Source organism: Vidua chalybeata, chromosome 7, assembly GCF_026979565.1.
Source record: "Vidua chalybeata isolate OUT-0048 chromosome 7, bVidCha1 merged haplotype, whole genome shotgun sequence".
Taxonomy (NCBI): Eukaryota; Metazoa; Chordata; class Aves; order Passeriformes; family Viduidae; genus Vidua; species Vidua chalybeata.
The window spans coordinates 23755248-23782251 of NC_071536.1; the positions used below are offsets into that span (position 1 = coordinate 23755248).

The following is a 27004-nucleotide window of genomic DNA, read 5'->3' on the forward strand; positions in this document are numbered from 1 at the left end:
AGGCGGGAAACGGGGCATCCGGGGCGGAGAGGGCACGGAGGGGCCCCCCACGGCCCCGCTCCCCCCGGGGGCATGCAGAAAGCTGGCGCTGAGCCCCCCGCGCGGACACGGCCACGCGCTGGCAACCCCGGCCGCTCTCCCGGCCAGGGCAAAGGGGCCGCCCTCGGGGTACGGGAGAGCCCAGGGGGTCCCCGCCCCACACCGGGGCCACGCAGCAACAGCAGCGAGGCCGAGGCCAGGTTACAAACACGCCGTTTATCAGCCATCCTCCTCCCCCCAAGTTTCGGAGCCCCCGTGGGGATGGGGCCGGTCCCGGGGCTGGCCCCACTGGCGGCGGGCGGTGCGGGGTGGTTAGCGGTCCCCGGCGGTAATTAGCGGGTCCCCAGCGGTGATTAGCGGTCCCGGGAGCCGGCGGTTCCTGGCGATAATGAGCAGGGGAAGTCTCCGATGCGACTCATTCACTGAAGCGACTGTGCCAATGGATGGGGGAATCTCCCGCTGTCATCCCACTCCCGTCACATCGAGCCTGGACCAGCACCCCGGAATTGGCGGGGGTTGGGGGTGGGAAGAAGCGCTGAGCTCTAAGATCTTGGGGGGAGGGCTGCCTGTCTGTTAACCCTTTCCTTGCTGGGTGCATCTCTGGCTAAAACATGCCCGGACTTGGAGTGGCAGCAAATCTGTGTCCAGGAGGCCGCGCTGGGCAGGGACGTGGGGGATAACAAGCAAGGATGGGATCTGTCACCGTGTCTCTGTCGGGTCGAGGGCGAGACCAAAATTGAACCGGCTGTGGTGGCCTCGGGCCAAGAACCGGGCTCCATGTGCGATAGTGCACGTCCAGATCTGCAGGGGCAAAGAGGACAGGTCGATGAGCGCCCACCAGGGACACTGTCCCGCCCCTATCCCGCGGTGCTAGCCCTACCAGGTAGGCGACGAAAGCCACGTAGGCAGCCAGTAGCAGGCTCAGGGGAATGTGGTACTCCAGGCCACGCAGTGTTGGCAAAAAGTCCACCACGAAGTATACATTGATGGCGCAGACCAGCCCCGTTGTGAGGGTCATCAGCACCTTCCCCGGGCTGTGAACAGGGCAGAGGGAATCAGTGCCAATGCAGGGCCCCCATCCTTTGGGCCACTGGGCACAGAGGGCTGGGGGAACTGAGTTTGTAGGTGAACCAGACCCGAAATGGGACATTTCTGCACCCCACAGCTATATTTCACCCCGTGATGGGACTCTAGGTGTGGATTTTGGCCACTTTCCAAATCCAGGGCTGGCAGTGCCAGGAGGATGCTGAGGATTCAGGGGCTCCCCAAGGAACCAGATGTGTCATTGGGAGGAGGATGATGAGGGTAGTGATGGGGTCTGTTCCACTCTGGCTACCCTGGGCAGGTGGGAATGAACATACCCCTCCAATGTCCGTACACTAATTGCCCCATGGCAGGGTTTGGGGGGGCAGGAGGGGCCAAAGGGAAGGTGCCTGCAGCCAGAGCTCCCTACTCTGCCTCCTGTGTGGCTCCCCATGCCCTAGCACTCACAGGCTGTTGCTGAAATCCTGCATGAGCGGGCGCAGGCTGGTGAAAGTGAGGACAGGCAGGACGGCAAAAGGCAGCTGAAAGGAGAGCAGGATGAGGACATCATGGCTGCCAGGCTGGGGTGTTTGGGGGGCAGGTGATGCCCTCCCACCTCCTTACCAGGATGCTCTGCAGGACGTTGAGCAGGTCGTTCATGCCTGTGAGGTGGCTGACATCCTTGAAAGCAGCCACGAAGACAGTGGGCAGGATGGCAAAGGAGCGGGTGAAGAGCACCCGGGTGAAGCGGGACCAGCGGAGCTGCAGGAAGCCCTGGAACACGGCAGAACCTGCACTCTCGCTGTGCCTGCGGCGCCGTGTCAGGGCGAGCCCCGAAACCCTGGCTGGGAGGAACATGGGGGCATCTCCCCCTCCTTTGTGCCAGGGCACTGAGCGAGCTCTTGCAGGGCTGCCGGGCCCCACTAGGTGTCAGCTCCGACTCGTTAAGAGAGGATCTTATTAATGAGGGAAACATTGCGTAGGGCACCCACAGGGTGCAGTGGGTGGACACTGTCTCCATCCCACCTCCGGGGGAATAGGGACACTGGTGCTAGCAAGCTGCCACCCTGCAGGAATGGTGGGCAATTAACTCTTCCAAATACTCCTGGGGGGAATGTGCTGCCCATAGAACTCCTCCACCCAGGGCCCACCTGTGATTTCCCTGCTCTCAGCCCCTCCCTCTGGGGCAAGGGCCAGCATCCCTATCTCTCACCTCCATGACGAACTGCCCTGCATAAGTCCCGGTCATTGTGGAGCTCTGTCCTGCTGCCAGGATCCCGATGCCCCAGATGTACAGTGCCAGTGCCCCGAAATAGCAGCCCAGGATGACACCCTGTGTAGAGACACTCCAGTGGGCACCCTAAAGTGTCCCCTACCTCAGAAATTCCCATCAGCTCCCAGCCTTCTAGTGGAGTTATAACTGCTCCCAGCCCCAGGGGTCGATGGGGAGAGTGATATATCCCCCACATGGGAAGGGATGCTCACTGGACACAGCCTGGTGGCACTCACCCCCTGGTAGATATCCACAGACACTGTCTTGTTGTTGGTGGGGAAGATGCCGGCATAGTGACTGATGCTGCTGTTGACACACTTGTTGTGCTGTAAGGCAGAGTGTGACAGCCACCCAGCAGCTCCCACAGACACAGGGGATTCCCACACATCACCTCTCAGGGAATGAGAATATGCCAGGGGATGCTCGTCCCACCCATGTCCACAGCTGGGCACAGCCGTCATCTCCCTGTGGCCATGAGGTGGCACTCACCACGTCCTCATTTCGCTGGTGGTAGAAAGCCTCGCCGAAGACAGCCATGACAAAGAGGTTGATGAGGAAGGAGACAAAGAGGGCCAGGCAGGACTCGGTCAGGAAATACATATTGGCCTCCTGCACTGCCTCCTTCTTGGACCGGTCGATCAGCCGTGTCTGGGCATGGCCAGTGACATAGGTGTCATGGGGTCACGTGAGCACCCCTGTCCCACAGCCAGGACCATCTGGTCCCCACCAAGTGTACCCTGAGGCACCCTGGCAGAACAGTGCCCACGGCAGTGCCTTGATCTCACCTTGACCAAGGAGGAGTGGAGGAAGATGTTATGGGGCATAATGATGGCGCCGATGATGCCCATGGCCTGCAGCAGCTCCTTTCGCCCACAGCCTGGGCAGCTGGGCAGGAAAATGCCCTTCAGCACCTCCACCTGCCTTGGCCTCACCACCACGTACTGGGAAAGTGAGAAGGGGCACTGTGAGCTGCCAACCCCCTACTACAGGCTGGTAGCTGTGGGGACACCATATGGTGGGGTCCCTTGCCAGCCTCGCAGGAAAAGGGTTGTCCCCAGCTCCCCCCTTACCTCATAGCCAAAGGTCAGGGCCATGATGGTGATGAGGAGGCCGAAGAAAGCCTCCAGTTTGCGAAGTCCTAGACAGGTCAAGAGATGGGGTGGAAAAGAGCAGGGGACACTGGTGCCACATGGGCACCAGGGCTGCCTGGGTGACAGTACCCCCAGCCCTCATCCTGGCACTCACCGTACTTATCGAGGAAGAGGAAGAAGAGGGTGTCCACGATGGTGATAAGGACCCCACCCCAGAGGGGGATGCTGCAGGATGGCCAGGGCAGGATTAGATACATGGCCCTCTGTGGAGTAGGGCCATGGGGGAGGCTGGAGGTCCCTGGGGGGAGGCTCACCGGCCAGCTGAGAGCAGGCTGAAAGCAATGGCTGTCCCGATCACCTCCTGCATGTCAGAGCCGATGATGGCAATCTCAATCATGAGCCAGAGCAGCACACGGGGCACCTGGAGGGGACAGGGCACCATGAGGTGCCTGAGCCCACAGCGGTCCGTAGCTCTGGGCAAGGTGGCACAGCATCCTGGGTGCAAATCCCTGTCTCCAGGCTAGAGCAGGCCACCTAGAGCAGCATGGGGACCCCGGAAGACCCCTCTCAGCTTCTTTCACAACACAAAATCAGGATGAAAGATGAGTGCTAAATCCGAGCCTGTTCCCTCCCTCCTCATCCCTGCCCCAGTGAGAGCTGAGGATAGGACCCATCTGTCTAGATAGGGGGGTTTGAGGGAGGCGGGGCAGAGGGATGTGTCCAACCCTCCTTTTGGGGACCTGGGGACCTGTCATTCAGCCAGTGTCTCCTTGCTCAGGATCTTGACACTTATATGGGACCCCTAACCCCTGTCATGTGATCCCTCCTCTCGAGCCCCCACCACTTTCTGCCCCAGCACGCACAGGCTTTCCCGCGTCTCGGCTTCGCGTTGCCGCCCCGACGCCTGGGCTCACTCCCGCGGGGGACGCTCTCATGTGTCCCCAGGTCAGACCGGGACACTGAAGCAGCTGCTTACCACCTCTCACCCTGGGCTCCTGTACTGCAGGGGCGTGGGCACTAGGTGGGGGACACCGGGGCTTGGCAGGGGGGGCTTTGAGGAGCCCCTGGGAGAGGCAGGTCTCTCACAGCATCTTCCTCCTCCTCTCCAGCCCTGCAAGTCCCTGCTAGGACTGTCACCAGCCCAAGCACAGGGTCCGCCCCAGAATGTCACCCCCAGGGGCCTCCCCGTGGTTGCTCACCTTGGGGTAATAGAGATAGCAAATCTCGCCCAGGTCCTTCCCGGTCACCACGCCTAGACGGATGGCGAGGCGCTGGCACAGCAGCCCCAGGACGGTGGCCCACAGCAGCACCCACAGCAGCTGGGGAGCAGCAGGAGGGAGGGAGGCAGCAGGGACTGGGTAGTGGGCAAGATCCAGCCGCCCGGGGGTCCCCAGTTCAACCAGGGTTGCAGGGAAGAGAGGGGGTGCAGGTGCTCTGCTAGCCCAGTCAGAGGGGTGCCCCCCTGGCACCCCTGGGTGTCCTCACCCTGTGCCGAGGGCCCCCCTTGCCCTTCCTGCTCCCGGGCTGGGGAAGCCAGCTGCCAGGGGCAGCCGTTGGCGCTGGAGAGGTTACGAAACCCCCGCCTGCTCCCTGAGCCCGGAGCCGGGCTCACCTTGAATCCCGCCAGTGCCCCGCTCTGCAGGTCTGACTCCACGTTGCCTGGGTCCAAGTAGGCGATGCTCATGAGGAAGCCGGGACCGGTGAAAGCCCAGAGTTTCCTAAAGCTGAACCCAGGCTGGGACAAGGCAGCAGGTCAGAGCGAAGAGCTCCCGTTCAAAACCAGCGTCTCCTAATTGCACATCCAGCCCCCTTTAGCCCAGTGCTGCCCGCATGGGTGTGTTCAGCACATGGAGGTCATTTTCCTGACAGTTTTGGAGAGGAAACTGCTGCCCCCAGCCTCTTCCTGTTAGCAGCAGTGCTGGAGGGGCAGTGAGCCCGGTCTGACCCAATGGACAGTGATGTGCAGGGGGGTCCCAGGGCTGTCAGGCACTATTAATTGCATTCCATGGGATTCCACTGCTGTCCCCTGCTTTTGCAACTCCTCCTGACTAGGGAATACCATTCCTTCTCCTTCTCTGTTCCACTGCTCTGAGACCAAACAAGGATGGGGGGTGAGGGCTGGTGGGGTGCGAGCAGCCTTGGGGAGGCCCACTGGGCTCATCCGTGGGTGGCCCAGGAGGTGGTGTCTGAGCAGGGGGTGATCCTTATGGCTGGGTAGCACCTTGCTCCATTGTCTCAGTTTCTCCATTTGGAAAACTTTAAGTATGGAAACACTCAACCTAGGGGCTGTGACTTGCCTGAGCTGGGTCTGGGGGGCTGGAGGCATGTCCCCACGGTATGTCCAAGACACATATTCCGCACTGCAGTGGCCCTTTGCCTCCCCACCTCCAGCTCCCTGCACCACTGTCCTGCTGCCCTGCCCTCCCTGAGACAGCCTTGCAGCACCTACCCCACTGCCCTTGGGGATGCTGATGAGCTCATCCAGGTAGGTCTGGTCCTGAGTGCCAGGGCGCTGTGGGGGCATGGGGCCTCCATTCACGGACCTGGTGAGGCCTGGGGGGACAAGGAAGAGGAGGGGAGGTGGCAGCCTGCCAGGGGGACAAGGACACTGGTGGGCTGGCAGCCCTGGCACCGGCTTCCTTCAGTCCCACCTGACCCTGCCTAATGAACCCCATGAGGGAAAAGCACCAGTTTTCCGGGGGGGAGTGGGGGGTGGGGGGCATGAGGATGGCTATATGGGATCTATCAAAGACTGCCCAAAGGGATCAGATGCCACTTCCAGCTCAGGTGTCCCTAAAATCCCTGGTCTGAGCCCCGTCTTCACCAGTCCAAGACCCAAGTGCCTTTCTGGGCAGCAGGGAAAGGAGGGGACCCTAGTCCAGCTCCTGCTGCTGGATGGGCATAGAGTGAGGACAAGAAGCTGGTACTGGTCCTGGTCCCCCTTTGCAGTCCACCTACAACCTGGGAATTGGTTGAATCACATTCCCAGGCTTGAAGGAACAGGGGATGGGACAGGTGGGGAATCCAGGACAGGTTGGGGGGGGATGGTGCCCACTGAAAGATGGAGCACAGCCAGGGGTCTCAGGGTGGAGGGGAGGGGGTCTAGGGCATGAAAGGAGACACAAGGCGACCCAAGAAGTGTTGTGAGGCTCACCTGGCTCCAGTGATGCCATGTGTGGACCCGATCCAGCCACAGTGCTGAGGCTTCCTGAATTCAGCTCTGAGTGCAGCGCCTGCTGCCCAGCTTTTAAAGGACCCCCCCCCGCAGTTGTGTCATCCCTCCCCCTCCTCAGGAGGAGAGGAGGAGGATAGGAGAAGGAAGTGCTCCTTCCCTACCCTTATGAGCACACACAGTCTCGGTTCCCCCCCCCTCCCACCAGTGCCAGGAGGCCCCTTCCCTCCCCTTTGCCTCACACACGTGCAAACACGAGGCACCCTCACCGGGGCGTGGGAACATGGGGGGGATCGGGACCAGTACCAGCCTATCACTGTCCATCACATGCCAAAGTTCTGCTTGGGTGACTGGGGGACAGGGGACAGTGTCCCACAGAGCAAGAAGGGAGGGCTGGCCCCACGGGAGTAGGGGAAATGCCATAGAAGTGGGAGTGAGGAGGAAGCAGGCACGTGTTGCATAAGGAGATAAAAATGCAGCCTGAGCTGCTGGGGGAAGCACCCAGCCAGGCAGGCTCTGTGCACAGGGTGCACAGGGTGCTCACATCACCCTTGGGTGCAGGGACCTTCACGCCAAAGATGGAGTGCCAGTGTTGCCACTGTCAAGTTGTGCCAACAAAAGTGGCCAGCCTTCTGCCAGCCTTCTGCCAGCCAGGCTGTGTCCCACAGGGAGATGGGCAAGGGGTGTCCCCCAGGAACACGTGGGGTGGTGGCAGGCGCAGGGATGTGAGCCTGGCCCTACTCTGTATGCCCCAGGCACCCCCCATCCCCTAAGCAAGGGCTAGAACAGCTGGGAGAGGGACAGGGTCCCACCCAGAAGGCATGGTGGGGTTTCAGCACACAGCTCAGCTCCACCTGCCCTCCCTGAGCCTCAGTTTCCCCAAAGCAAGCAAGACTGGACAGGCAGTGCTGGCTGCTTTATTTGCTGTTAGCTGGAGGGTGACCAAATGGGGAGCTGGGGAAGGGGCTGGCAGCTCCAGTGGAGCCAAAGGGGCTCCCAATGGGCCGCTGGTGGGCGAAGAATTCCGCAGCAAAGGAGATGGTGTCATGTGGCTGCTGGAGAAGCAATGCCTGGAGGAAGTCAGACAGCAGTGCGCGGACCTCGGGGTGCTGCTGGAGGTAGGCAGCATGGGATAGTTGCAGCTCATCCTGCAGTGGGGTGACAGGATGGGTGGGGTGGGCATGAACACACATTTCCCCCCTGGGCACTGTGCCAGGGTGAGGGCGACAGGAGCCTGGGTCCTCTCCCACACTTCAGAAGGCGTGAGGAAGGATGTTGGTCTGCCTGCCCCCTCAGTGTGCCTCCTGGGCACACCAGGGGAGACCCTGCTGGAGACTGGCACAGCCCCATGTCCCCTTGTCCCCATGTCCACCCATCTTACCTTCCTGTCCAGGAAACAGGAGTAGAGCTCCATGTCCTCCTCCCAGTCCAGGGGTTCTTTGGGGAAGGGGAGCTGGGGCTTAAACCTACCTGGCAGCAGAAAGGCAGGGCAGGGTGTTCCCCCTTGATTTCCAGACAGTGGGGAAGGGCTGCCTGTGCTGCGGGGGCACAAGCCTCCCCTGCTCAATACCTGACTTGCTGAGGATGGACTCATCCTGTAGAAGCATCAGCACTGGAGAGCCAATCTGCAACAGCTGAGCCAAACGCCTGAGAGGGAAAGAAGAGCCCTTGACCTCCCCATGCTGGGTCCCACCAGACTGGCAGGGCTGGGGTGCCTCTGACCAGACCCCTTCCCTTACCCGTTGGGGAGGAAGCTGCTGTGCCACACAGTGGGGGCGCCTGTGCTGGCGTGCACGGCTCGCTCGATCACAAACACCTCAGTCTCTGCCGAGCCCACTGCCTGCCGCTGGATGCCCAGGGCAGACTGGGGGCGGTACGGCCAGGGTTCAGCCTTGTCTCAGAGTCCCCTCTGCCCCCAGCTGCCATCCCCATGTGTTCCCCCATGCTGTCAACCACATTCTGCCCACTCCCACTTCCCACATCCCCCCCTGGTATCCCCAACCTGACCCAGACCACGCCCATCCCACAGGCCCTCCTGGCTGGCGGCTCACATAGCTGGCGGTGCAGAGGTCGCCCTCGGTGTTGATGGCTGGGAAGACAAGGTCGTGGGGCATTGTCTGCCGGCGTGCCAGCACCCGCAGCAGCAGGAGGCTGGCACCCTCCAGCAGCCGCGCCCGCAGCTTGGCCCGGCTGTATGAGAAGCTCTGGCACTGTGGCTCTGCCTGCAGAGAGACCTGGCTACCTCATGGGACAGCCACAGCTCCAACATCCAGGGACAGCAACTCCCAGAGCCTGGGCACCCCTGGTGAGACAGGCCAGCTGTGCTGCCCCCTCCCAGGATGTGACCCTGCCCTCAACCTCACCTCTCCCTCCTGCAGCGTCTTTGTGACCGTCATCCCGTGCTCGTGGCTCAAGATGTGGGTCGTCTTCTCTGTGGGGTGTGGTCTGAGCTGTGGCAGGGGTGGGAGGCACAGGGTGGAGGGTAGAGCCAGGGCACCCCTCCTCTGAGGTGGCGACCCCAGCACCGCTGTCAGTCGGGGTACCATACCAGATGCATTGTGGGAAACTCCCCACCCCAGCTGCCACACAGAGGAGGGGATGGGGACCAGGCTGGTGGGCCAGAGCTGGAGTCTAAGCATGACAAGGGACACCAGGCTACCCACAGCAACCTTGCAGGGGGCACAGCCCCCAGGAGGGAACCACTGCAGGGCACACCCCAGGGCAGCGGGTGGGACACAGGGACGGGGACATGCCACCACCATATCAGTCACCTCCAGGCACTCCTGCTCCTCCTGCTCCAGGGTCTCCAGCTGCCAGGTCACATAGGCTGGCAGAGCAAAGCCATGATCAACCAATCCCGTTAGCACTGTCCCCATTCCCAGCCCCGGGGGCTGGTGGACAGGATGTTCCAGCCCTGGGGAGGAAGGAACCCCCCAAAAGCCACCCCTGGCTCACCTTTGAGGGTGCTGGAGGCAGGCACACCATCCTGCTTGCCTCGGAACCTGGTTTGCACCAGGATGCAGGTCTGCACCGGCTCACCTTCCCGCTGGTAGGGTGCCCACTGGGCTGCCATGCACCACTGGCCCTCTGCCTTGTCCCTCGGTGAGGCCCCCACAGCCACCACTGACAGCGTCTCCGCAAAGAGGCACCGCTCCAGCTCCTTCAGCCCTGCACAGAGGGATGGTGACCCCAACACAGAGGGACCGCGAGGAGATGGTCACTCTGGTCACTCCCTCCCGAAGTTACTGTCGCCCCTGCCCAGTATCCCTCCCGGTCTCTGTCCCCCCCCGGCAGCTGGGCCGAGTCCCTCGCCATTTATCCCGCTCAATCCCTCACTCTCCGTCCCCCTCCTGCCGGGCCCGGTGCACGGGGCACGGTGTGGCAGGACAAAGGGGAGGCTGGAGGAGGCACGCACCGATGAGGCTCAGGAACTCGGCAGCAGTGTCCGCCATGCTCGGGGGGTCCTGTGAGCTCTCGGGAGGGGGCTCCATGCCTCGCCGGGGGGCTCCTGCTGCCGGACCCTCAGGTGAGGGGGCGGCGGGGCTCCCCCGAGCCGCGGTCCCCGCCCCACGCGTGACCCTGGGGCGGCAGTGACACCCACCCCGCCTCTGCAGCCCCCAGCCCCTGTCGCCCCCGTCCTCCCCCCGGCCCCCGCCTGCCGGACCGACCCCGGTGCCCCCGACGCCTCCCGGCTCCCAGGCAACGCCCTGGCCCCACCTCTTAAAGGGGCCGCGCTCCGCCGCGGGGTTTAGCGCCGGGGGCTCCCCACCGGCGAGGAGAGAAAGGGACGAACAGGAGTAAAATCGATCCAGTCTTTTATTTGGGGCGTGGGGGTGATTGTGGCTCCGATCCCCAGCGAAGCAGCACCCCCATACCCCAGCAGTGCGACCCTATGGTCCCGTCCCAGTGTGTGTGTGCGTGTGTGTATGTACAGGGGGGCTCCGGCGTCAAGGATGGGGTGCTGGAGAGGAGCCCCTTGCCTGGAGGTAGTACTGCCGACCCGCCTCCCCTTGCTGGCTCCATCCCAGCCCCCACAAAGGATATACACAACACTGGGGGCTTAAGGGGAGGGGGCTGAGTGGTGGTGGTGGAGGGGAAATTGGAGATTCCCAGAAAAACGGGGGAGTGGGGGGGGGAGGAATTGTAGGAGAAGCCCTTGGTGCCATTCCTATAGCCCCAGCAGTGAGGCAGGTGGCTACAGAACCCTCGAGAGAGGATTGAGACAGCTGGTGACCCCCAAGTTCCAGGGAGCAAAGGCAAGGATCATTTATGAGGTGCCCACTTAAGGGGGTGTCCACTCTTCCCCCTCCTCCAACCCTGTACCCCAGGAGGGAGATTCACAGCAAAATAAACCACACAGTCTTGGGCTCCCTGTGCCCAACCATCACCCGGCCCTGTGGAAAGGGGGGATCCGGGGAGTGGGGGGAGATCTAGGTGGCTTGGTAGAGGTCCTTGCGCCTCCGCACCTCCTTGAGGACACGGGCACGAAAGGCATCGAGGTCCTCCCCCCTGCCCTGCCACAGTCCCAGGGCCTCCTGCAGCTCCGGACGGTGGGTCCGCAGGAAGGGGTTGTAGGTCTGCTCTTCCCCCAGTGTGGAGGGGCACTGTGGGGGCAGCTGCTCAGCTCCCCTGCTGGAGGCAGCACCCCTGGCAGGGAGCTGGGAATGCCCCCAGAGCCCCCTGCCCATATGGCACCCACCATGCAAGAGGGTGTTGGGGTGCAGCATCCCTGCCAAGGGAACCCCGTGAGGGGTCGGGGTGGTGGGTGTTGCACGCAGGGACCCCCATGCCTCACCGTGCTCCTCTTCTCCTGGCGTTGCTGCACTGCCCACTGCAGCTTCTGCTCCAGCGCGGAATTGTCCAGCTCCAGGAGGCTGGCGAAGGTCAGGCACTCCAGTGCATATTCGTGGCCTGTGGACCCCCATATGCAGCCCTTAGCATCACCCCCACCCAGCTCTCCCCCTTGGCAGTGGGGACTAGGGGGACACCAGCAGCTCTGCCCTGCTGTTGGGGACACTCACCTGGCCAAAGCAGTGTGTCCTCGCCCAAGCCCATGGCCACATCCAGGGAGGCGAGCATGGTCTCAGGGGAGCCTTCAAATGGCCTGCCTGGACCCCCACACAACTGCCTGTCATAGGGGGGGGTCTGGGGGGTACCCCTAAGCCCATCTCAGGATGGGGTAATCCCCCAACCCCCTGTCTGGGGTTGGGTGCACTCACCACAGCCAGCAAGGAAGAGGAGGTCCCCGGAGAAGAGGCAGGGGGGGCTGCCGAAGGGGCCCCCGTCCAGCACATACACCATGTGGCCCACAGTGTGGCCAGGTGTGGCGAGCGCCTCGAAGGTCAGGCAGCCCACGGTCACCTTCTCCCTGTCCGCAAGTGGGCTGTGCCGGGAGCAGGGGGCACCGTCAGGGTGCTCCCCCCAACCCCAGCACCTCAAAATGCGCGCCTCCCATGGCAACCTTTCTCGCACGCTGGTGTCAGGAGCATGCCAGGTCTCTGCCCAACATGGTACTGGGGGGATGGACTGGTGGGTGAGTGCTGCAGACAGTGGTGGTTGGGAAGGAAGCTCCCCCCAGATTTACAGGGGTGCTAGGGGGGTGCAGGACTTACTTGGTGAGCTGTGGGATGGCATCAAGAGCGCTGCCATACACCCTGCAGGAGTTGTGCTTCTGGCAGAGTGCCTCGTTCCCTCCACTGTGGTCCCTGCAGACAGGGAGGTCAGAGACCCTAAATATACCCCCCCATACCTCCCCCACTATATGGGGCAGGGCTGGGGGCTGCCTCAGGTGGGGCTGCCTTCACAGCAGCTACCAACCCTTCCAGGGCCACCTCTTGCCCCTTACCAGTGTTTGTGTGTGCAGAATATGGCCTCCAGCATCACCCCCTCATCTTCAATGGCAGCCTGGGGAGGAAATATGGACAGAGAAATTAGGAGAGACAGAGAACCCAGGTACCAGTTTCCCCCTAAACCCTGTCTCCCCCAGCTCCCCTGTCATGCTCCAGTCTAGCCTTGGGCACTAAGGGCTGCAGATTAGGGGCAGATTTGCTCCCCTCTAACCCCAAAATATAGAGACATGCCACCCCCTCAACTGGAGACAGCCAAACACCAGGTCAGAGTGGTTGTGAGGGTCTCACCTGTACAGCCAGTGGGTCAGAGGGGTCGATGACAACCGCTTGGCTGGAGCCAGTGTCGATGACCAGGTAGCTGTAGTTGTTGGAGAGTACAGGAATGGGCAGGATTTTCAGCCCTGGGGAGGAAGAGACAGAATCAAGGCATGATCCCCCCCAGCTGGAAAAGGGGGAGTCCAGGTCAAACTCCCCACATCTTACATCACATTCTTAGTTAAACATGCTTCGGGCATGGTGATGGCAACCCCTCCCCAACCCAAAGTGCCAGTGCTGGGGGACACCGCAGAGCGTGGTGTGGGAGGGGCTGGCCAGGACTCACCAGGGAAGCAGTAGGGCTGGGGCACGGAGTGGCCGTGCGGATACCGCTCCCGGGCCTTCTTCACCTGCCGCTGGTAGAAGAGGTAGCCCAGGCGTGTGCGGGCGTACAGGCTGTACCTGGGGAGGGCAGACACCCCTAGGCATTAAACCCCAGTTCCCCTAAGGAGCCCACTTGGGAAGGGGGCTACTGCTGGGGCTGTGACTCCCACAGGGAACACATACAGGGCCACTTTCTCATTCGGGAGGGCTACAGGTGGTGTGTGTGTGTACCCCACATCTCAGATGCATAGTGAGGGCAGGATTGATTCCCCGAGCAGGCACCCTCCCGCTATTTCGAGCAGCAAGGACTGGGGGGGGCACTGCTGTGGGGTGCTCACCAGAATGGGCTGGAGCTGGCTGTTCCTCCCCATGCTCCGGGGGGGGGGGAGATGCCCAAGCTTGCCATGCTCCGGGGAATCAGGAAAGAGAATGGGCCGAGGAAAAGGGAGGCAAGAAATGCCCCCGTGCCTGTGGGTGTGCAAAAGACATGAGGCTGCGGAGCTCGGAGGGGCCTCCCCGTTTGCACAGCACCGATTTGGGACGGGACGGGGAATGGTGCAATGACGGACATGTAAAGACCCGGGTTGCAAAGCCCATTCCCGGCCGAGGGCACCCCTGGATGGCACACCGGGAGCGATCCCTGCAGTACCCGGGGGTCCCCTGCATCTGTTGCGGCGGGAGCCCGAAACCGGGGAGCAGGGGCTCCTGCCAGCGCCGACTAGCCTGACCACGGCCGGGGCACCGGGGCAGGTCAGCGGTGACACCCGAGAGAAGGCGGCCCGCACGGGAGGCTGACCGGCACCGCGCGGGGGGAGTCGGCGTCTGATCCCCGGCCCCGGCGGCCGGGCTGACACCGCCCGCCCCCAGTCCCCCGGCCGGAGCGGGCTGAGCCCCAGCCCGTTCTCTCCGTGCCGGCGCGGCCGCAGGTTCCGCTCCGGGCGGCTCCGGACAAGCAGGGGAGGGTGGTGGGCCCTCCCTCCCGGCGGCAGCACAAAGGCGGGCGGCGGTGGCTGCCTCCCTGCGGGGGTCCCGCAGCGGCGACCGCTCACTCTCTCGCTCGCTCGCTCACTCACCCCAGGCGGAACAGCAGCGGGGCGGCGAAGGCCATGAGCGCGGCGGCGGCGCGGCGGGCGCGGCGGAGGAGGCGCAGGCAGGCGGCCCCGAGCCCGCGCGCCCCGGCCGCCGCCGCCGCCGCCGCCGCCGCCCCGCCGGGCCCCGCGGCCATGCCGCCGACCGGCGTCACGCGCCCGCCGCGCCGCGCCCCCTGCCGGCCCCGCCGCCGCGGCACCGGGAGCGGAGGGGGGGGGAACACACACGCCCGGGGGACACACAGCGCTCGCGTCATCCGCCGAGAGGAGGGGATTCCCCCCCCGCCGCTGCGAGGGGTGTCCCCCCGTTGACGTCACTGCGTGAAGAAGGGGGTCCCTGAGTGACGTCAGAGCCGGCGGGAAGGAAGTCCCGGGGGGACGGGCAAGGGCCGGCGGGGTCCGTCCCGGGGAGCAACAGGCGGGAGAGCGCACCCCGCTGCCGGTCCCGGCCGTCCCGGGTGCAGGGCGCGGAGCCGCCGCGGGGGGGCGCGGTGGGCGGTGGCTGCCGCCGCCCCGTCAGACCCGTCCCGGCTCGTCCCGTCTCGTGGCGGCCGCAGCCCGGCGGAGCAGCGCGCAGCAGGTAGGGTGGCCCGCCCCGCTCCGCGCCCCCCGCCGCTCCCGAGTCCCGCCTGCGACCCCCGGCGGTCCCCCTCGTTCTCTCGACTCCCCTCCGCCCGCTTCGACCCCCCACCCCCCTGACCCTGCGCCCTCCGGTGCCACAGGCGGCGAGGGGCTGTCCCAGCGCTCTCCCGAGCGTCCCGGAGGCCGACGGGGACTGGGCGAGAGTGGGCGGCCGGTCGCTAAATCCCGGGGACCCGCTGCGACACCCCGCTCCCCCGTCACTGGAGTGGGTAGGGGCACGTCGGGTTGAGGTCCGGCGGCGGGAAGAAGGGGGACGGAGAGCGGTCCCGCGCGGAGGGACGCGGGGGGACGGGACCCCTACGCGCGGGGTCCCTCTCTAGCACTGGTGCTGTTTTCCGGACCCCACGCGATGGCGTGGCGCGGAATTGGGGCGTGGTGCGGGGTGGTTCGTGGGAGGGCAGCGATACTTCTGCGGTGGAGGGTGTCACGGACCCCGTGGGGTGTCTCGGGAGGGGTGGGCACGGGTTTGTGCCCGGCAAGGTGTGGAGTGACAGCATGGGGATGCGTGGGAACCACCACTGGGCAGTGTGGGGGTGCCGGGGCTGGGGCACAGGAGGACGCCTCTGTCCCCTCTGTGCCCCCGGGAGAGAGCTTGCAGAGGGGCAGGGATGTGGAAAGTTGATGCTGAACCCCAGCAAACTTGTGTCGTGTGTGAGCGATGTGGGCCAGCGGGGACATCCGGCCTGGGTGGGCTGTACTGACCCTCTCGTGTCAACTGAGCAGGACTGGCCTGGGCTGGGCTGGGCCGGGACAAGTTGTGCTGTGCTGTGTTGGATTGTGCTGTACTGAGCCGTGCTGTGCTGCAGGAGGCAGCTGTGCCCTGTTGAACTGTACCAGGCTGTGCCATGCCATGCCAGGCTGTGCCACTCTGTGCTGTGCCATACTAGGCTGTGTTGTACTAACCCGTGCTGTACAGGTGGGAGCTTCCCAGTTCTTCAAGAGTGAGGTGCTTTCTCAGGCAGCCTGAATGTGGGGAGCTCTGTCCCCTGCCCCAGTCCATGATCCCCTCCTAAGGTGGTTGTGTTTCCCCCAGGAACCTGTGGAGCTTTGTAGCAGGGGCCTGAGCCTGGCAGGGGTGCCACGGTGGATGGTGGGGACACAACCCTGTGCTACCCATGAGATTGTGGAAGGGATCATGGTTGGCTGTGCCCCATGTGCCTGCTATATGTGCCTTATCTGTGCTGAGTCACGGTGTCAGTGCAGAGTAGCACCCTGTCCCCAGGGACCGTGTCATGCCACTGAGCCGGCCCTGGGTTGCCATCTGCCATCTAACTGGTGACCTCAGTTTTGGGGCCGTGCAGTGCCATGGACCTAGGAGGGTTCGGCTGCCTGCTTCCCTGGGTGTGGCAGCTGTTGGGACCCGTCAGGCTGGTTCCTTCCCTGTGCCCAAGGCTACCCCAATGCCGTGGAAACAGGAGGGGCTGGAGCAGTCACAAGGTGCTGGTCATGGGCACAGGGTAGGACCCCGCTGATCTGGTGCTGGCCAAATACACCCTGCTTTCCCCAGACACCTGGGTTCCCTCCTGGGGACTCTGGTCCCCCTGTAACTTGAGTGTCAGTCACAGAGGCTTTCCTAGGGTCAAGGTCCTATTTTGGGCCCTCCCCTGACCCCACAGATGAGGCGGTACCAGGGGGCCCCCTGTGCTCTCTGGGAAACCACAATGTAGGGAAAGTGAACTTCCTGTCCGTATGGTCACTGCCACAGTGGTTATTTATTTTTGGCGCTGTCGTCATCACGATGACAAAGGGCAGTGTGACCGTGGCAGCTCTGCCATGGCTGTCACGGTTGGATGCCAGGAGGGATGGAGGGACAGACACGGAACTGCTCCCTCCAGCCCTGCACGGCTGGCATGGGTGTGCCCTTGACATCACTGCCTGACCAGCCTGGCTGAGGGAAGCACTGGTGTCGCACAGGAGGAAGTTCCCAATCCCCTCCTAGCCTGGTCCTGGTTAGGATCAGATCCTAGTTCCTTCCCTGGGATGGTCCCAAGATCACATCACAGCTGAGGGCAGGAGGGTTGTGGGGGGTCCTGGCACCTTCCTGGGGTCTGGGATGCCAGTGCTAAGGGGGTGGGAGGTGAGTAAAGGCCTGGCACTCTCTACTGGCAGCGCTGTTGTTTTCCTGGCCTTGGAGATCCTGCTTTCCTTCTCCTCCTCCTGCTGGGACCAAGCCCAGCTGGCCCTGAGCCCGGGCTGCCTGCTCACAGCTGCCGGGGGCTCTGTGAGGGGGCCTGGTATGGCCGAGGAGGGAAGCTCAGCCCCAGGGGGGGTCCCAACTCCACTCCCCGAGGAAGAGTCCATCTCCTACGGAGGTGATGTGGGTGTCACATCCCCTTGAAAGGGGACTCAGGAGCTCTGGAGCCCCTGTGTGACGCATACAGTTGTTGGGTGGGGGACACCCCCGAAATGGGAGGGGCAGTGGGATCTGCATGGCTGTGATGAGGATCAGACCCTGTGTTTCCATCCCAGGCAGTTGGCAGGGTGATGCCATTTGTCCTCAGTGTGGTGCTACCAGGAGCCACAGACCTGGTAAACTCAGGGTGGGCTTCAAAGACTGGAGAGGTCAGATCCCTTCTGAAAAGGTCATGTCCTCGACGCAGCTTGAGTCAGCGCGTGGCTGTGCCCTGCCCGCGGCTCATCGCTGACGCAGGTGCCGGGGACTCAGGGCACAGGAATGAGGGTGGTCCCAGCCAAGGGACAGTGGGGACATCCCTCGTCTATTATTGACCTGCTGGCATTGAGGCCAACTTGTCCTTACTAATTAGGAGCCACTATTAAAGTGGGAGGGGGAGGCTTTGTGGCTGCATGATCCCCTTTGTCCCTGCACCTGTGGCTCCACTCACCAGGAACAGGTCCTGCCCGGGGAGGGTGACCTGTGCTGAAGCCCCACGTGTTCTGTCCCCTGCAGGTGCCGTGGGAGACGCAGGGAACCGGCATGTCACATCCCAGCGCTCCCCCGCTCTACGACGACAAGAACCCCCTGTACCCCCCGCCCCCTGGGGGGTACCCCCAGCCCCCCCACTATGCCGGGGGGTACCCGCAGCCTGGGGGGTACCCTGCGGGGGCGGGGTACGCGCAGCCAGGGGGGTATCCAGCATCAGGGGGGTACCCTCATCCGGGCATGGCCATGCCCACCATGCCTATGCGGTTTGGTAAGTGGGGCACCTTGGTTTTTTTGGGGGAGGGTACTAGAAACAGGGGTGCTGTGAGGGGCTGCATGGCTGACCCTGGTGCTGAGGAGTGTCCCTCACAGGTGACAACGGCCTTGGGGATGGCTCTCCTTTCCAATCAGTTGACTGGGACGATAGGAAAGTCCGGCACGCCTTCATCCGCAAGGTGAGTCCCAAGGGGCCAGGGGCACCTGTCAGGGTGGGGGGCCAAGTGCTGACCCCCCTGTCTCTTGCAGGTCTATGCCATCATCTCCCTGCAGCTCCTAGTGACGGTGGGAATCATCTCTGTGTTCACCTTTGTGTGAGTAGAGGGATCCTCCTTACCTCTGTCCTGAAAAAGAGAGGAGCTTGAGTTCCTCGGGGGGTGTTCAGAGGGGACAGTAGCTGCTGTCTCCTCTCCCTCACACTTGTCCCTCCTGTCCCACAGCCACCCTGTCCGCTCCTTTGTCCAGAAGAATGTTGCCATCTACTACGCCTCATAGTGAGTAGGGGCTCTGCTGGTTCGTGCCCCCCCAGCTCGTGCCCCACATCCACAGCCTGCCAGCCCAGGGGCTGATCCTGGTGGGGGGTTGTGAGGCTCACACCTGCTGTCTCTCCTTGCAGTGCTGTGTTCCTGGTGACCTACCTGGTGCTGGCCTGCTGCCAGGGTCCCCGGTGAGTCCCTAGGACCACCAGGGTGGGGTGTGTGGGTATGGGGGGTGTTTCTAGAGCATGAAGATAGGTTCCTGCCTGGGGCTGCCCCTGGGTGGTGGGGGCCAGGGGGACATAACATGGTTGTTGTCACTAGCTTACCTCTTTCCTGTTTTGTCCTCAGGAGACGCTTCCCCTGGAATATTATCCTGCTGAGCATCTTTGTGAGTGGGCTGGGACTGGCAAGGGGTCCTGGAGGTGTCCCCATGGCACCCCAGTTCTCCCTGGGTGTGCTGGAGGGGATAGGAGGACATGTGGGCAGGTGGGCAGCCTACTGAACTCACCCTTCTCTCCCACAGACGCTGGCCATGGGGCTGATGACAGGCACCATTGCCAGGTACGCCCTGGGGACCCTGCGGTTATAGAATCTGGGGTCCCTCCTGTCCTCCACTATGCAGCCAGATCAGCTGAGAGGCTGCCAGGAGCCAGGGGATGCTCCAGTCCCTTGGGCTCAGGGACCACAGAGTTCCTGTCCAGGTTTGGGGCTGGGGGGGAGGGTCTCCAACACCCCTCTGGCAGGAGGATACTGAAGTGTGAGGTGACTTTCTTTGTCTGCAGCATGTACCAGACGAAAGCTGTCCTGATTGCCATGCTCATCACCGCCATTGTGGCCATCGTTGTGACCATCTTCTGCTTCCAGACCAAGGCAAGGAGAGGGACGCACCCTGCCCTGCCCTCTATGGGCCAGGTGTGAGGAGCTGGTCAGCGGGGACACCCTGGGCTCTCCTGTGACATATGTGTGTGTGTCCCCATCAGGTTGATTTTACTTCGTGTCCAGGGCTGTTCTGCGTGCTGGGCATTGTGGTCATGGTGACCGGGATCATCACTGCCATCGTCCTCTCCTTCAAATATGTGAGTGGGAAGGAGAGAGGAGCTGTGGGGTGCCGTGGGTATTCCCGGTTGGCTATCCCCAGGGCTGGTGCAGGCAGGGGGTTTGGGTGGTCCCTTTGCTGGGAAGCAGGGTGTGGAAGGCAGCTTGCCTGCAGGGAGAGCATGTGTCAGCATCGGCAGCAGCTCCTCAAGAGCCGGGTGCGGGCAGGGCCTGCCCTGCCTCGCCTGCTGCCTGCCAGCACCCCGGCTCACCCTGCTCGTGCTCCCTTCCTGCACAGGTCCCCTGGCTCCACATGCTGTACGCAGCCATCGGGGCCATCGCATTCACGCTGGTGAGTTGACAGCTGGAGCGGGCAGAGGGCGTGGGGCAGGGACTGGGGAGGGAGGAATTCCCCCTTGGTCCTTGCCTGACACTCTCTGTCCCTGCAGTTCCTTGCCTATGACACCCAACTTGTGCTGGGAAACAGGAAGAACACACTGAGCCCCGAGGAGTATGTCTATGGTGCCCTCACCATCTACACTGACATCATCTACATCTTCACCTTCATCCTGCAGATAGTGGGCCGGGATTAGCTCTGGGACCCCTCCTGTCCCTCTCCAGCTGCCCCTCACCCCTCCTCTGGTCTCTGTACAGGATAGTCTGCTTACCGTGACTCTTAATGCTTTGGCATTCCTACCTGTAGGCTGCTAAGGAAAGGGCTTCCCTTGATCATCCCCCAACAAGCCTCTGAGGGCAGTGGGGGGGACTGGCTGCCAGCGTTAAGGCAGTTTAGCCCAGCTTTGGCACCGCTTCCTGAGGCTGTGCCAATGGCATTGGGCTGGCAGCGGAATGTCACAGCCCTGCCTGGGCACAGGGAGCTGGCAGTGGCTGCTGGGATCATGTTGAGATTTTTTTTGCCAGAGAACATTTGGTGTCATTCACTCTGTGCCTTAGATGTGGCTCTGGCCATGCCCCCTCCCTGAGCTGTGGCTGTGCCCAGGGTGGGCAGGGGGCAGCTGGGACCTCCGTGGCAGAGCTCACATTGCAGAGGCCCTGCAGCCACAGATGTGGGCAAAGTTGCACTTGCTAAATAAAACACTTCAGTTTTCCAGACAGTCTCAGTCTTACTTGTGTGGCAACTCCCTCAAAAAACCTGTGGGCAGACTCAGTGGGGGCTGCGGCCTGGTGCAGCACAAACACTGCTTTGGAATGGGAAAACCAAGGTCAAACTGCTCCAAGCCTGGCCTCCCTCCCCTGCCCGTAGCCCCTGCTGTTGTGGGCAGAAGCCCAGCTGCAGAACAGCTGGGGCCCCCACTGCTGAGGCAGGCGGAGCCTGGGGCTGAGCACCGAGGGAGCATCCACAGTGGCAGCGAGCTGTTTCACTTTATTTGTCCCTATTCAGCTCCACAACCACTTCATGGTCTGGATAGGCAGGGCAGATGCCACTGTCATGCATTCCACGGGGCTGGTGTCACCTTGGCCAGTCCCCCCAAGGTGCCGCAGCGACAGCCTGGGCATGGGGGGCAGCGTGGCTATGCCCCCCTGACCATCCTGTTGTATCGCTCCGTCTCGTACTCGCCCTGGTTGGCTTCCATCATTGTTCGGCGGATTTTGAGCTGCTCGAGGCGGTTTTTGTCCACCTGCCGTTTGACCAGGAGGAAGAGGATGATGCCGGAAGGCAATCCAATGGCCCTGCAGAACAGCCAGAAGTCAGGGAGATGGAGAGAGTGGGTGGGGAAACAAGGGTGCTGTGCCACGCGGGGGCTGCATGGACAGTGCCCTGTTCAGCGCTACAGACCCCCATGACCCCTGTTCCACCCCGGGCCCCACAGAGCAGCGCAGCCTCCCAGTGCCAACCCTCTCCCACCAGCTGAGCCACTCACCAGGCCACCCCCACCGGCTTCATGGGGTTCTTGCCCTTCTTGCGTGTGGGGATGTACTCCACCCCTTCGGGGAGCCCCCCGCTGCCAGGCTCCTGACTGGCCCGCTGTCCCGCTGGCTGGGGGCAGCTCTGCCCAAAGAGCCGTGCGCCCCGGGCATCCGGCCGCCCCCAGGCCTTGGCAGGACACGCTGAAGCTCTTACTGCCACCAGCAGTCCTGCGGGGAGAGAAGCATTAGGGAGGGGCAGCCATGGCGTAGAGCGTGGGGGGCCCAGCCCGGGCTGCCTGAAGCTCCTGTCCCTGCCCTTGTCCCTGCCCTTTTTCCTGCCCTTGCCCCAGCTCTATTCCCTGCCCTTTTTCCTGCCCTTGCCCCAGCTCTATTCCCTGCCCTTTTTCCTGCCCTTGCCCCGGCTCTATTCCCTGCCCTTATCCTTGTCCATCCCCATTCCCCTGCCACAGGCCCTGCCCTTCCGCCAGAGGGCGCTCGAAGGCGGGGCCTGAGCCGAGGGCGTGACCAACACAACTGGGGCGTGGCCAAGCGCAGCGGGGGCGTGGCCCTAAGGCCTCTCCTCAGCGGGGCGGGGGTGCGTCTCGGGGCGCTTGTGCCGAAGGCCGCGGAGCAGTGCCGTGAGAGAGGTGGCGGAACGGTCCCGGTCCCCCCGCCCCGGGGCTGCCCCCTGCTCTTGCCCACCCGCTCGCCCGCCCGCCGTTACCCCGCAATCCGCCTCGCGCCGCCGCCATGGTGCCGGTGTGCACCAGCGGCTCCGCTGCATGCCGGGAGCTGCAGTCTCGTCACTCGGAAACCGTCGGCCAGTGGCGCCGCGCGGTATGTGCGCGGAAAACTACATCTCCCAGAGTGCGCCGCGCAGGGCGGGGCCGGCCCGCCCTCCTGGCGGAAAGGGCGGGATCCGCGCGCGGACTCGGGCCGTGGTTGGCTGGGGCGGGCGGCGATTGAGCGGGGCGGGGCGCGCGGCGGAAGCGGCGGCGGCAGCGGCAGCGGGGTGGGTCGGCATGGAGCCCGGGGAGGACCCGGGAGCGCTGGACCTGCACGGCGACGAGGAGATCATCGAGGTGGTGGAGCTGGGCCCGCCCGGGCCGGGTGAGACGGGGCGCCCTGCGCCGCGCACCGGGCAGGGCTTGCGGGGGCTCCGGCCTCCCGCCGGGGCACCGGGAGCGCTGCGGCCCCACCCCAGTGCCAGGCCCGGCCGGTGCATCCCCCCCGGCCCGCGGCCTCTCCCCGTGTCGCGTCCCGTTCCTCTGCGGTTTCCCTGCTCTGGGACTCGTGGCCGCGGCGGCATCGCGCATCCCCCCGCTGCCCGGTCCCGCAGCGACCCCCGCTGTCCCTCCGAACCCGGCAGGCCGCGAGCCGCGCCCTGACCTTCGCCCTCTGCAGATGACCTGGCCGAGGAGATGGAGGACGTGGACTTTGAGGACGAGGGGGCAGAAGAGCCCGATGCCGAGGCTTGGGAGTCAGAGGATGACGAGGGGGTGGAGGACGGCATGGAGGCACAGGACGACAGTGAGGTCACGTTCTCGCTCCACTCGGGTGCGTGCTGGGCACGGGCAGAAGCAGTTGGGACCCCCCTCGGGACCTGGTCTCATCTTGGCTTTCCCCATAGTCCAGGGGCGCAGAGTGCCTTGCTAGGCTGCTGTCTCTCAGCCTTTTTGGGACGGCCATCAGGACTCAGAGCTGCCCTGGGCTTGTTTCTGCCTTATGCTCTGGCAGAAGAGCCCTTTGGACCTCCCATCATGGCAGCTGGCCTTAAGCTCAGCAGAAAGCCTCTGCCGCTCCTCTTCCACGTGAAGAATTGATTCCCACTGGGCTGGGTTGAGAGTTCAGCTTGCTAACGTCCCACCCAGACCCAGTGCCGCACAGGGTTTGGATCCCCTGGGAACGTCAGACGGGATTGGCACCGTAGCCATGTAGCCTCTCTTTGCTCTTTTGTCAAGATTCTGTCTTCTGTGTGAGCCTTGACCCCAAGACCAACACGCTGGCAGTGACAGGCGGAGAGGATGACAAGGCCTTCGTGTGGCGTGTGAGTGATGGGGAGCTCCTGTTTGAGTGCTCAGGTGAGGTGCAGTGAACAGCTGTGTCCCCTCTCAGCAGTGTCTATCTGCACACATCTTTCTCCAGCTGATGCTGTGTTCCTGACCATCTTCCATAGCTTGGCCTGAGCAGTCTCTGTCCCCTGATGTTTATAGGACACAAGGACTCGGTCACCTGTGCTGGCTTCAGTCACGACTCCGTGTTCGTGGCCACAGGTGACATGTCTGGGCTTATCAAAGTGTGGCGGGTGGACGCCAAGGAGGAAGTGTGGTCCTTTGAGGTGGGGGACTTGGAGGTGAGTGGTGCTGTGGGGGCTCCCCAGCCAGCAAGTGGGATGGCAGCACTTTGGTGACGCTGCCTTTGGTCTCTCTCTCTGCCCAGTGGATGGAGTGGCACCCTCAAGCCCATGTTCTTCTGGCTGGTACAGCTGATGGCAACACCTGGATGTGGAAGATCCCCAGTGGGGACTGCAAGACCTTTCAAGGTCCAGCATGCCCAGCCACATGTGGCAGGATCTTGCCTGATGGTGAGGCGTGGGGTCTCTCTGGAGTGTGGAATGTCACCAGCTGTGTGGGCCATCTGCCCTCCTGCTTCTCCCAGTCTGTGCTGAATGGGAGGTAGGGGGATGGGGGCCCCTGTCTCTATCTGCTATCTCTGTCTCACCCAGGGAAGCGAGCAGTGGTGGGGTATGAGGACGGGACCATGCGCATCTGGGACCTAAAGCAGGGAACCTCTCTGCATGTCCTGAAAGGTAAGGAAGAAGGAAGAGGTTTATCACCTGGGCTACTCCCTAGCTGGCAAACAGCCCCTTCTAGTGTGCTCTGACCTCTGTCTGGGTGGACAGGAGGCATCCTGTGAGGGCAGGAGGGAGCCTGGCACAGGATTTTTCTCCTCAGCAGTGGCTGTTGCTTGCCGGGATGCTGGCAGAGCCAGGCAGGGTGGAGGCTGCAGGATGGTGTGTTTCAAGGCTCACTGGGTCTCTGTGGGGAGGGCACATAAAGCTCATACCTGCTGCTCACCCCCCAGGCCAGGATGGCCATCAGGACCCCTTGACGTGTGTAGCCAGCAACCAGGATGGCAGTTTGATCATGACGGGCTCTGTGGACTGTCACGCCAAGCTGATCAACTCTGCCACGGGCAAGGTGCGTCTGTATGGGCAGAGCCAGGCGTGCTGGGGACCCCCCAGGTCCCCTGTCCTGGGTCGGGGGCAGAGCCAGGCGTGCTGGGGACCCCCCAAGTCCCCTGTCCTGGGTCGGGGGCAGAGCCAGGCGTGCTGGGGACCCCCCAAGTCCCCTGTCCTGGGTCTGGGGCAGAGCCAGAAGCACTGGGGACCCCCCCAAGTCCCCTGTCCTGGGTCGGGGGCAGAGCCAGAAGCGCTGGGAACCTCCCAAGTCCCCTGTCCTGGGTCGGGGGCAGAGCCAGAAGCGCTGGGGACCCCCCCAAGTCCCCTGTCCTGGGTCGGGGGCAGAGCCAGAAGCGCTGGGGACCCTCGAATCCAGGGCCGGTGTGCGGCCATCGGCAGCCGGCAGGTGGCGGCCTCGCGCTGCGGGTGGAGCGCGGGCTGGGTGGTCCCGCCCGGCTCCTGGAAGGAAGTTCCTTGTTTGCTCCCAGGAGTTGAGGCTTTGGAGCCGCACCTTGTTCTAATGAGGGCGCAGACTCGGTATCGAGTACAAACGGGACCTTTGTGCGTCTGAGTCTCCTTCCCTCGGGGTATAGTCACCCTCCCTCTACCCAGGTGGTGTGCGTGTTCAAGATGGAGAGCGTGACCCCCAAGGCACCCATCAGCGAGGGTGAGGAGGCAGAGTCCAACTCAGTGGAGTCGCTGGGCTTCTGTAATGTGTGAGTGTTGGGACAGCCGCTCTTCAGTGCTACATCTTACCGGGCTTGTCATACAGATTCATTTGCATCCCTTGCACTCAATCTGCTGCATTTCTCTTGCCTCTGTCCTCCCCAGCTGGGTGTGAAGATGCCAGATCCCTTTGGTATGAGGCCAAGGGTCTCCAGCTGCTCAGTCCTCCCTGCAACTGTGGGGATTCTGGGCTAGCCTGATTGACCACTGCTTGGCTGGGATACTCTCCAGACAGCTGTTTTCCTACCAGGACATTGTCATCTTCACAAACCATGGGCTGATTGCTGACTTGCTGTACTGTTGGATTTCCCAAGCGGGTTGTTTGATGGCTCTAGCCATCAGGTTGTCCCTTAGCCTCTCAGTACATTGTAGCCTTCAGCATAGGGTTTGCCTTTTACCTGCAGCCTTTATGTGTTTCCATCCCTGCTTCCGCTTGTGCCATGTAATGCCTATTCCCCTGTCTGTAGGATGCCACTGGCTGCTGTGGGCTATCTTGACGGCACACTGGCTATTTACGACCTCTCCACACAGAGCCTGAGGCATAAGTGCCAACACGAGGTACTGCCCTCCCCCCTGCCCCACCCAGGCCTGGGAGGTGGGCTTTGGGCCTTTTGGAGATCTCCCTTGAAGCCCAAGGGCCAGTTCCCAATTTGTACTTCTCCCTTAGCCTTGGGCTTCCCCAAAGGGCAGCCGCAGTCTCTGCAAAGCGGATGTGCTTGGCCCTGGTGTCTGCCTGTCCTGGGGGGATGGCCGACACCATGAGGGGGTGGGGGTACAGGGGGGGAGCTAAGAGGTCCCCACTGTGGTTTCCCCCTGCCCCAGTCAGGGATCGTGCAGCTGCTCTGGGAGGAGAGCTCGGCCGTGGTGTACACCTGCAGCCTGGATGGGGCTGTGCGGCTCTGGGACGCCCGCTCGGGGAAGATGATCAGCGAGTACCGAGGGCACTCTGCTGAAATCCTCGACTTCGCCGTCAACAAGTGAGCAGGCAACCCCTAGACCCCTTCCCTGCTGGGTGGAGGGAGCAGCGATAGCAGGGGCCTCCAGCCTAGGAGCTCAAATCACAAGCTGCCTCTTTGAGTGCCCTTGTGGTCTGGTCCCAAGGTGGGGGACAAACCTAGGTCCATGCTGAGACTTGAGGGTCTCAAGGGGGAGCGCAGTACTTCAGAGCTGGGCTGGGGGTGATGCTCAGGGATACTGAAGCTCCCAGCCCCAACTCTGAACCCTGTCTCCCTGCAGGGATGCCTCCATTGTGGTGACCACCTCTGGCGACCACCAAGCCAAAGTGTTCTGCGTCCAGCGGCCCGACCGCTAGAACTGCGTCAAGGGATGGCGTCCCGGCGCTGACCTGCGCCTTGTGTACAGAGGGACGAGGGACATGGTTTCACCACCCTTCTCCAATGTGTGCTTTGTAATTTTTCCAGCCTGCCCTGCTTTGCCCTCACCATCTAGGGGCCAAGTCAGGGGTTTTGTATGAAGATGTCTTTAATTATATAAATTATTTCACTTAACTGGATGCCATCTACTCTGCTTGTTGGGGGGAAGAGGATCTGGGGAGCTATGCTCCCTCCTCAGGGATCTCCCTGGCATCCAACCATGGCCTGAGGATCAGTGGCAGAGATTCCCATCCTAGCTCTCCCTGCTAGGGGGAATCAGGGGTCAGGATAGGAGGGAAGGGTGCAGGTTGCTAGCTGAAGGTAGGAGAATCCTGCTCTGTACAGTCTAGGAGCTCCTTAACAGAACA

The 27004-nt window shown here is 62.9% G+C and overlaps 5 protein-coding genes across 12 annotated transcripts; 2 read left to right on the forward strand and 3 right to left on the reverse strand.

The window, feature by feature from the left end:
- Window positions 1-235: 235 nt before the first annotated feature.
- Window positions 236-6631, reverse strand: SLC11A1 (solute carrier family 11 member 1). Of its 3 annotated transcripts, XM_053948378.1 has the most exons (15): window positions 6581-6631; window positions 5876-5979; window positions 5039-5161; window positions 4626-4745; window positions 3741-3847; window positions 3581-3651; window positions 3406-3473; window positions 3121-3276; window positions 2825-2983; window positions 2572-2661; window positions 2276-2395; window positions 1687-1836; window positions 1531-1604; window positions 920-1073; window positions 236-840 (listed from the first exon to the last, which is right to left on the reverse strand). In XM_053948378.1, the coding sequence occupies exons 1-15, from the start codon at window positions 6597-6599 to the stop codon at window positions 739-741; spliced, it is 1617 nt and encodes a 538-aa protein (XP_053804353.1). In that variant the 5' UTR covers window positions 6600-6631; the 3' UTR covers window positions 236-738. The 3 variants fall into 3 exon arrangements, with proteins under 3 accessions (XP_053804353.1, XP_053804354.1, XP_053804356.1); XM_053948379.1 differs by lacking the exon at window positions 4626-4745; XM_053948381.1 differs by lacking the exons at window positions 4626-4745; window positions 5039-5161.
- An 811-nt stretch (window positions 6632-7442) lies between these two features.
- CATIP (ciliogenesis associated TTC17 interacting protein) lies at window positions 7443-10214 on the reverse strand. Of its 2 annotated transcripts, none has more exons than XM_053947802.1 (9): window positions 10014-10214; window positions 9554-9766; window positions 9370-9425; window positions 8962-9048; window positions 8650-8820; window positions 8338-8462; window positions 8169-8245; window positions 7980-8064; window positions 7443-7746 (listed from the first exon to the last, which is right to left on the reverse strand). In XM_053947802.1, exons 1-9 carry the CDS (start codon window positions 10087-10089, stop codon window positions 7443-7445), a joined length of 1194 nt encoding a protein of 397 aa, XP_053803777.1. In that variant the 5' UTR covers window positions 10090-10214. The 2 variants fall into 2 exon arrangements, with proteins under 2 accessions (XP_053803777.1, XP_053803778.1); XM_053947803.1 differs by having other exon boundaries at window positions 7500-7746; window positions 7980-8068; window positions 10014-10213.
- Window positions 10215-10396: 182 nt separating this feature from the next.
- Window positions 10397-22169, reverse strand: PNKD (PNKD metallo-beta-lactamase domain containing). Of its 4 annotated transcripts, none has more exons than XM_053948108.1 (10): window positions 22081-22169; window positions 21371-21584; window positions 13049-13164; window positions 12736-12848; window positions 12444-12502; window positions 12211-12303; window positions 11818-11981; window positions 11620-11706; window positions 11394-11509; window positions 10397-11202 (listed from the first exon to the last, which is right to left on the reverse strand). In XM_053948108.1, exons 1-10 carry the CDS (start codon window positions 22106-22108, stop codon window positions 11029-11031), a joined length of 1164 nt encoding a protein of 387 aa, XP_053804083.1. In that variant the 5' UTR covers window positions 22109-22169; the 3' UTR covers window positions 10397-11028. The 4 variants fall into 4 exon arrangements, with proteins under 4 accessions (XP_053804083.1, XP_053804081.1, XP_053804082.1 ...); XM_053948106.1 differs by lacking the exons at window positions 21371-21584; window positions 22081-22169 and adding exons at window positions 13425-13554; window positions 14160-14204; XM_053948107.1 differs by lacking the exons at window positions 21371-21584; window positions 22081-22169 and adding an exon at window positions 14160-14245.
- TMBIM1 (transmembrane BAX inhibitor motif containing 1) lies at window positions 14675-20598 on the forward strand. Its single transcript, XM_053948109.1, has 12 exons — window positions 14675-14754; window positions 17725-17968; window positions 18070-18152; window positions 18223-18287; window positions 18414-18467; window positions 18590-18640; window positions 18801-18840; window positions 18976-19013; window positions 19235-19322; window positions 19433-19528; window positions 19786-19839; window positions 19937-20598. The coding sequence occupies exons 2-12, from the start codon at window positions 17752-17754 to the stop codon at window positions 20078-20080; spliced, it is 930 nt and encodes a 309-aa protein (XP_053804084.1). The 5' UTR covers window positions 14675-14754; window positions 17725-17751; the 3' UTR covers window positions 20081-20598.
- AAMP (angio associated migratory cell protein) lies at window positions 14720-26771 on the forward strand. Of its 2 annotated transcripts, none has more exons than XM_053948102.1 (11): window positions 14720-14754; window positions 22761-22913; window positions 23318-23437; window positions 23570-23709; window positions 23796-23940; window positions 24082-24165; window positions 24441-24556; window positions 25150-25253; window positions 25731-25821; window positions 26086-26240; window positions 26500-26771. In XM_053948102.1, the coding sequence occupies exons 2-11, from the start codon at window positions 22778-22780 to the stop codon at window positions 26573-26575; spliced, it is 1167 nt and encodes a 388-aa protein (XP_053804077.1). In that variant the 5' UTR covers window positions 14720-14754; window positions 22761-22777; the 3' UTR covers window positions 26576-26771. The 2 variants fall into 2 exon arrangements, with proteins under 2 accessions (XP_053804077.1, XP_053804079.1); XM_053948104.1 differs by lacking the exon at window positions 14720-14754 and adding an exon at window positions 22139-22466.
- Window positions 26772-27004: the final 233 nt, after the last annotated feature.

What these genes read in the sequence shown, in the direction of transcription:
- SLC11A1 (XM_053948378.1), bottom strand. An exon ending in GCATCCCCAAGGGCAGTGGG is followed by an intron (nt 5,162 to 5,875) that starts GTAGGTGCTGCA and finishes GCCTTGTCCCAG; the next exon opens with CCTGGGTTCAGCTTTAGGAA. An exon ending in TCCACTCCTCCTTGGTCAAG is followed by an intron (nt 2,984 to 3,120) that starts GTGAGATCAAGG and finishes GGCCATGCCCAG; the next exon opens with ACACGGCTGATCGACCGGTC.
- CATIP (XM_053947802.1), bottom strand. Translation starts at nt 10,089, where the DNA reads ATGGAGCCCCCTCCCGAGAGCTCACAGGACCCCCCGAGCATGGCGGAC. An exon ending in AGACGCTGCAGGAGGGAGAG is followed by an intron (nt 8,821 to 8,961) that starts GTGAGGTTGAGG and finishes GTCTCTCTGCAG; the next exon opens with GCAGAGCCACAGTGCCAGAG. An exon ending in AGCAGCTTCCTCCCCAACGG is followed by an intron (nt 8,246 to 8,337) that starts GTAAGGGAAGGG and finishes TTTCCCTCTCAG; the next exon opens with GCGTTTGGCTCAGCTGTTGC.
- TMBIM1 (XM_053948109.1), top strand. Translation starts at nt 17,752, where the DNA reads ATGTCACATCCCAGCGCTCCCCCGCTCTACGACGACAAGAACCCCCTG. An exon ending in GCCTGCTGCCAGGGTCCCCG is followed by an intron (nt 18,641 to 18,800) that starts GTGAGTCCCTAG and finishes TTTTGTCCTCAG; the next exon opens with GAGACGCTTCCCCTGGAATA. An exon ending in TTATCCTGCTGAGCATCTTT is followed by an intron (nt 18,841 to 18,975) that starts GTGAGTGGGCTG and finishes TCTCTCCCACAG; the next exon opens with ACGCTGGCCATGGGGCTGAT.
- PNKD (XM_053948108.1), bottom strand. Translation starts at nt 22,108, where the DNA reads ATGGCGGCGGCGCGAGGCGGATTGCGGG. An exon ending in CTGACCCACTGGCTGTACAG is followed by an intron (nt 12,503 to 12,735) that starts GTGAGACCCTCA and finishes TTTCCTCCCCAG; the next exon opens with GCTGCCATTGAAGATGAGGG. An exon ending in GCCATCCCACAGCTCACCAA is followed by an intron (nt 11,982 to 12,210) that starts GTAAGTCCTGCA and finishes CTCCCGGCACAG; the next exon opens with CCCACTTGCGGACAGGGAGA.
- AAMP (XM_053948104.1), top strand. Translation starts at nt 22,139, where the DNA reads ATGCCGGGAGCTGCAGTCTCGTCACTCGGAAACCGTCGGCCAGTGGCG. An exon ending in GCTGGGCCCGCCCGGGCCGG is followed by an intron (nt 22,467 to 22,760) that starts GTGAGACGGGGC and finishes CGCCCTCTGCAG; the next exon opens with ATGACCTGGCCGAGGAGATG. An exon ending in CTCGACTTCGCCGTCAACAA is followed by an intron (nt 26,241 to 26,499) that starts GTGAGCAGGCAA and finishes GTCTCCCTGCAG; the next exon opens with GGATGCCTCCATTGTGGTGA.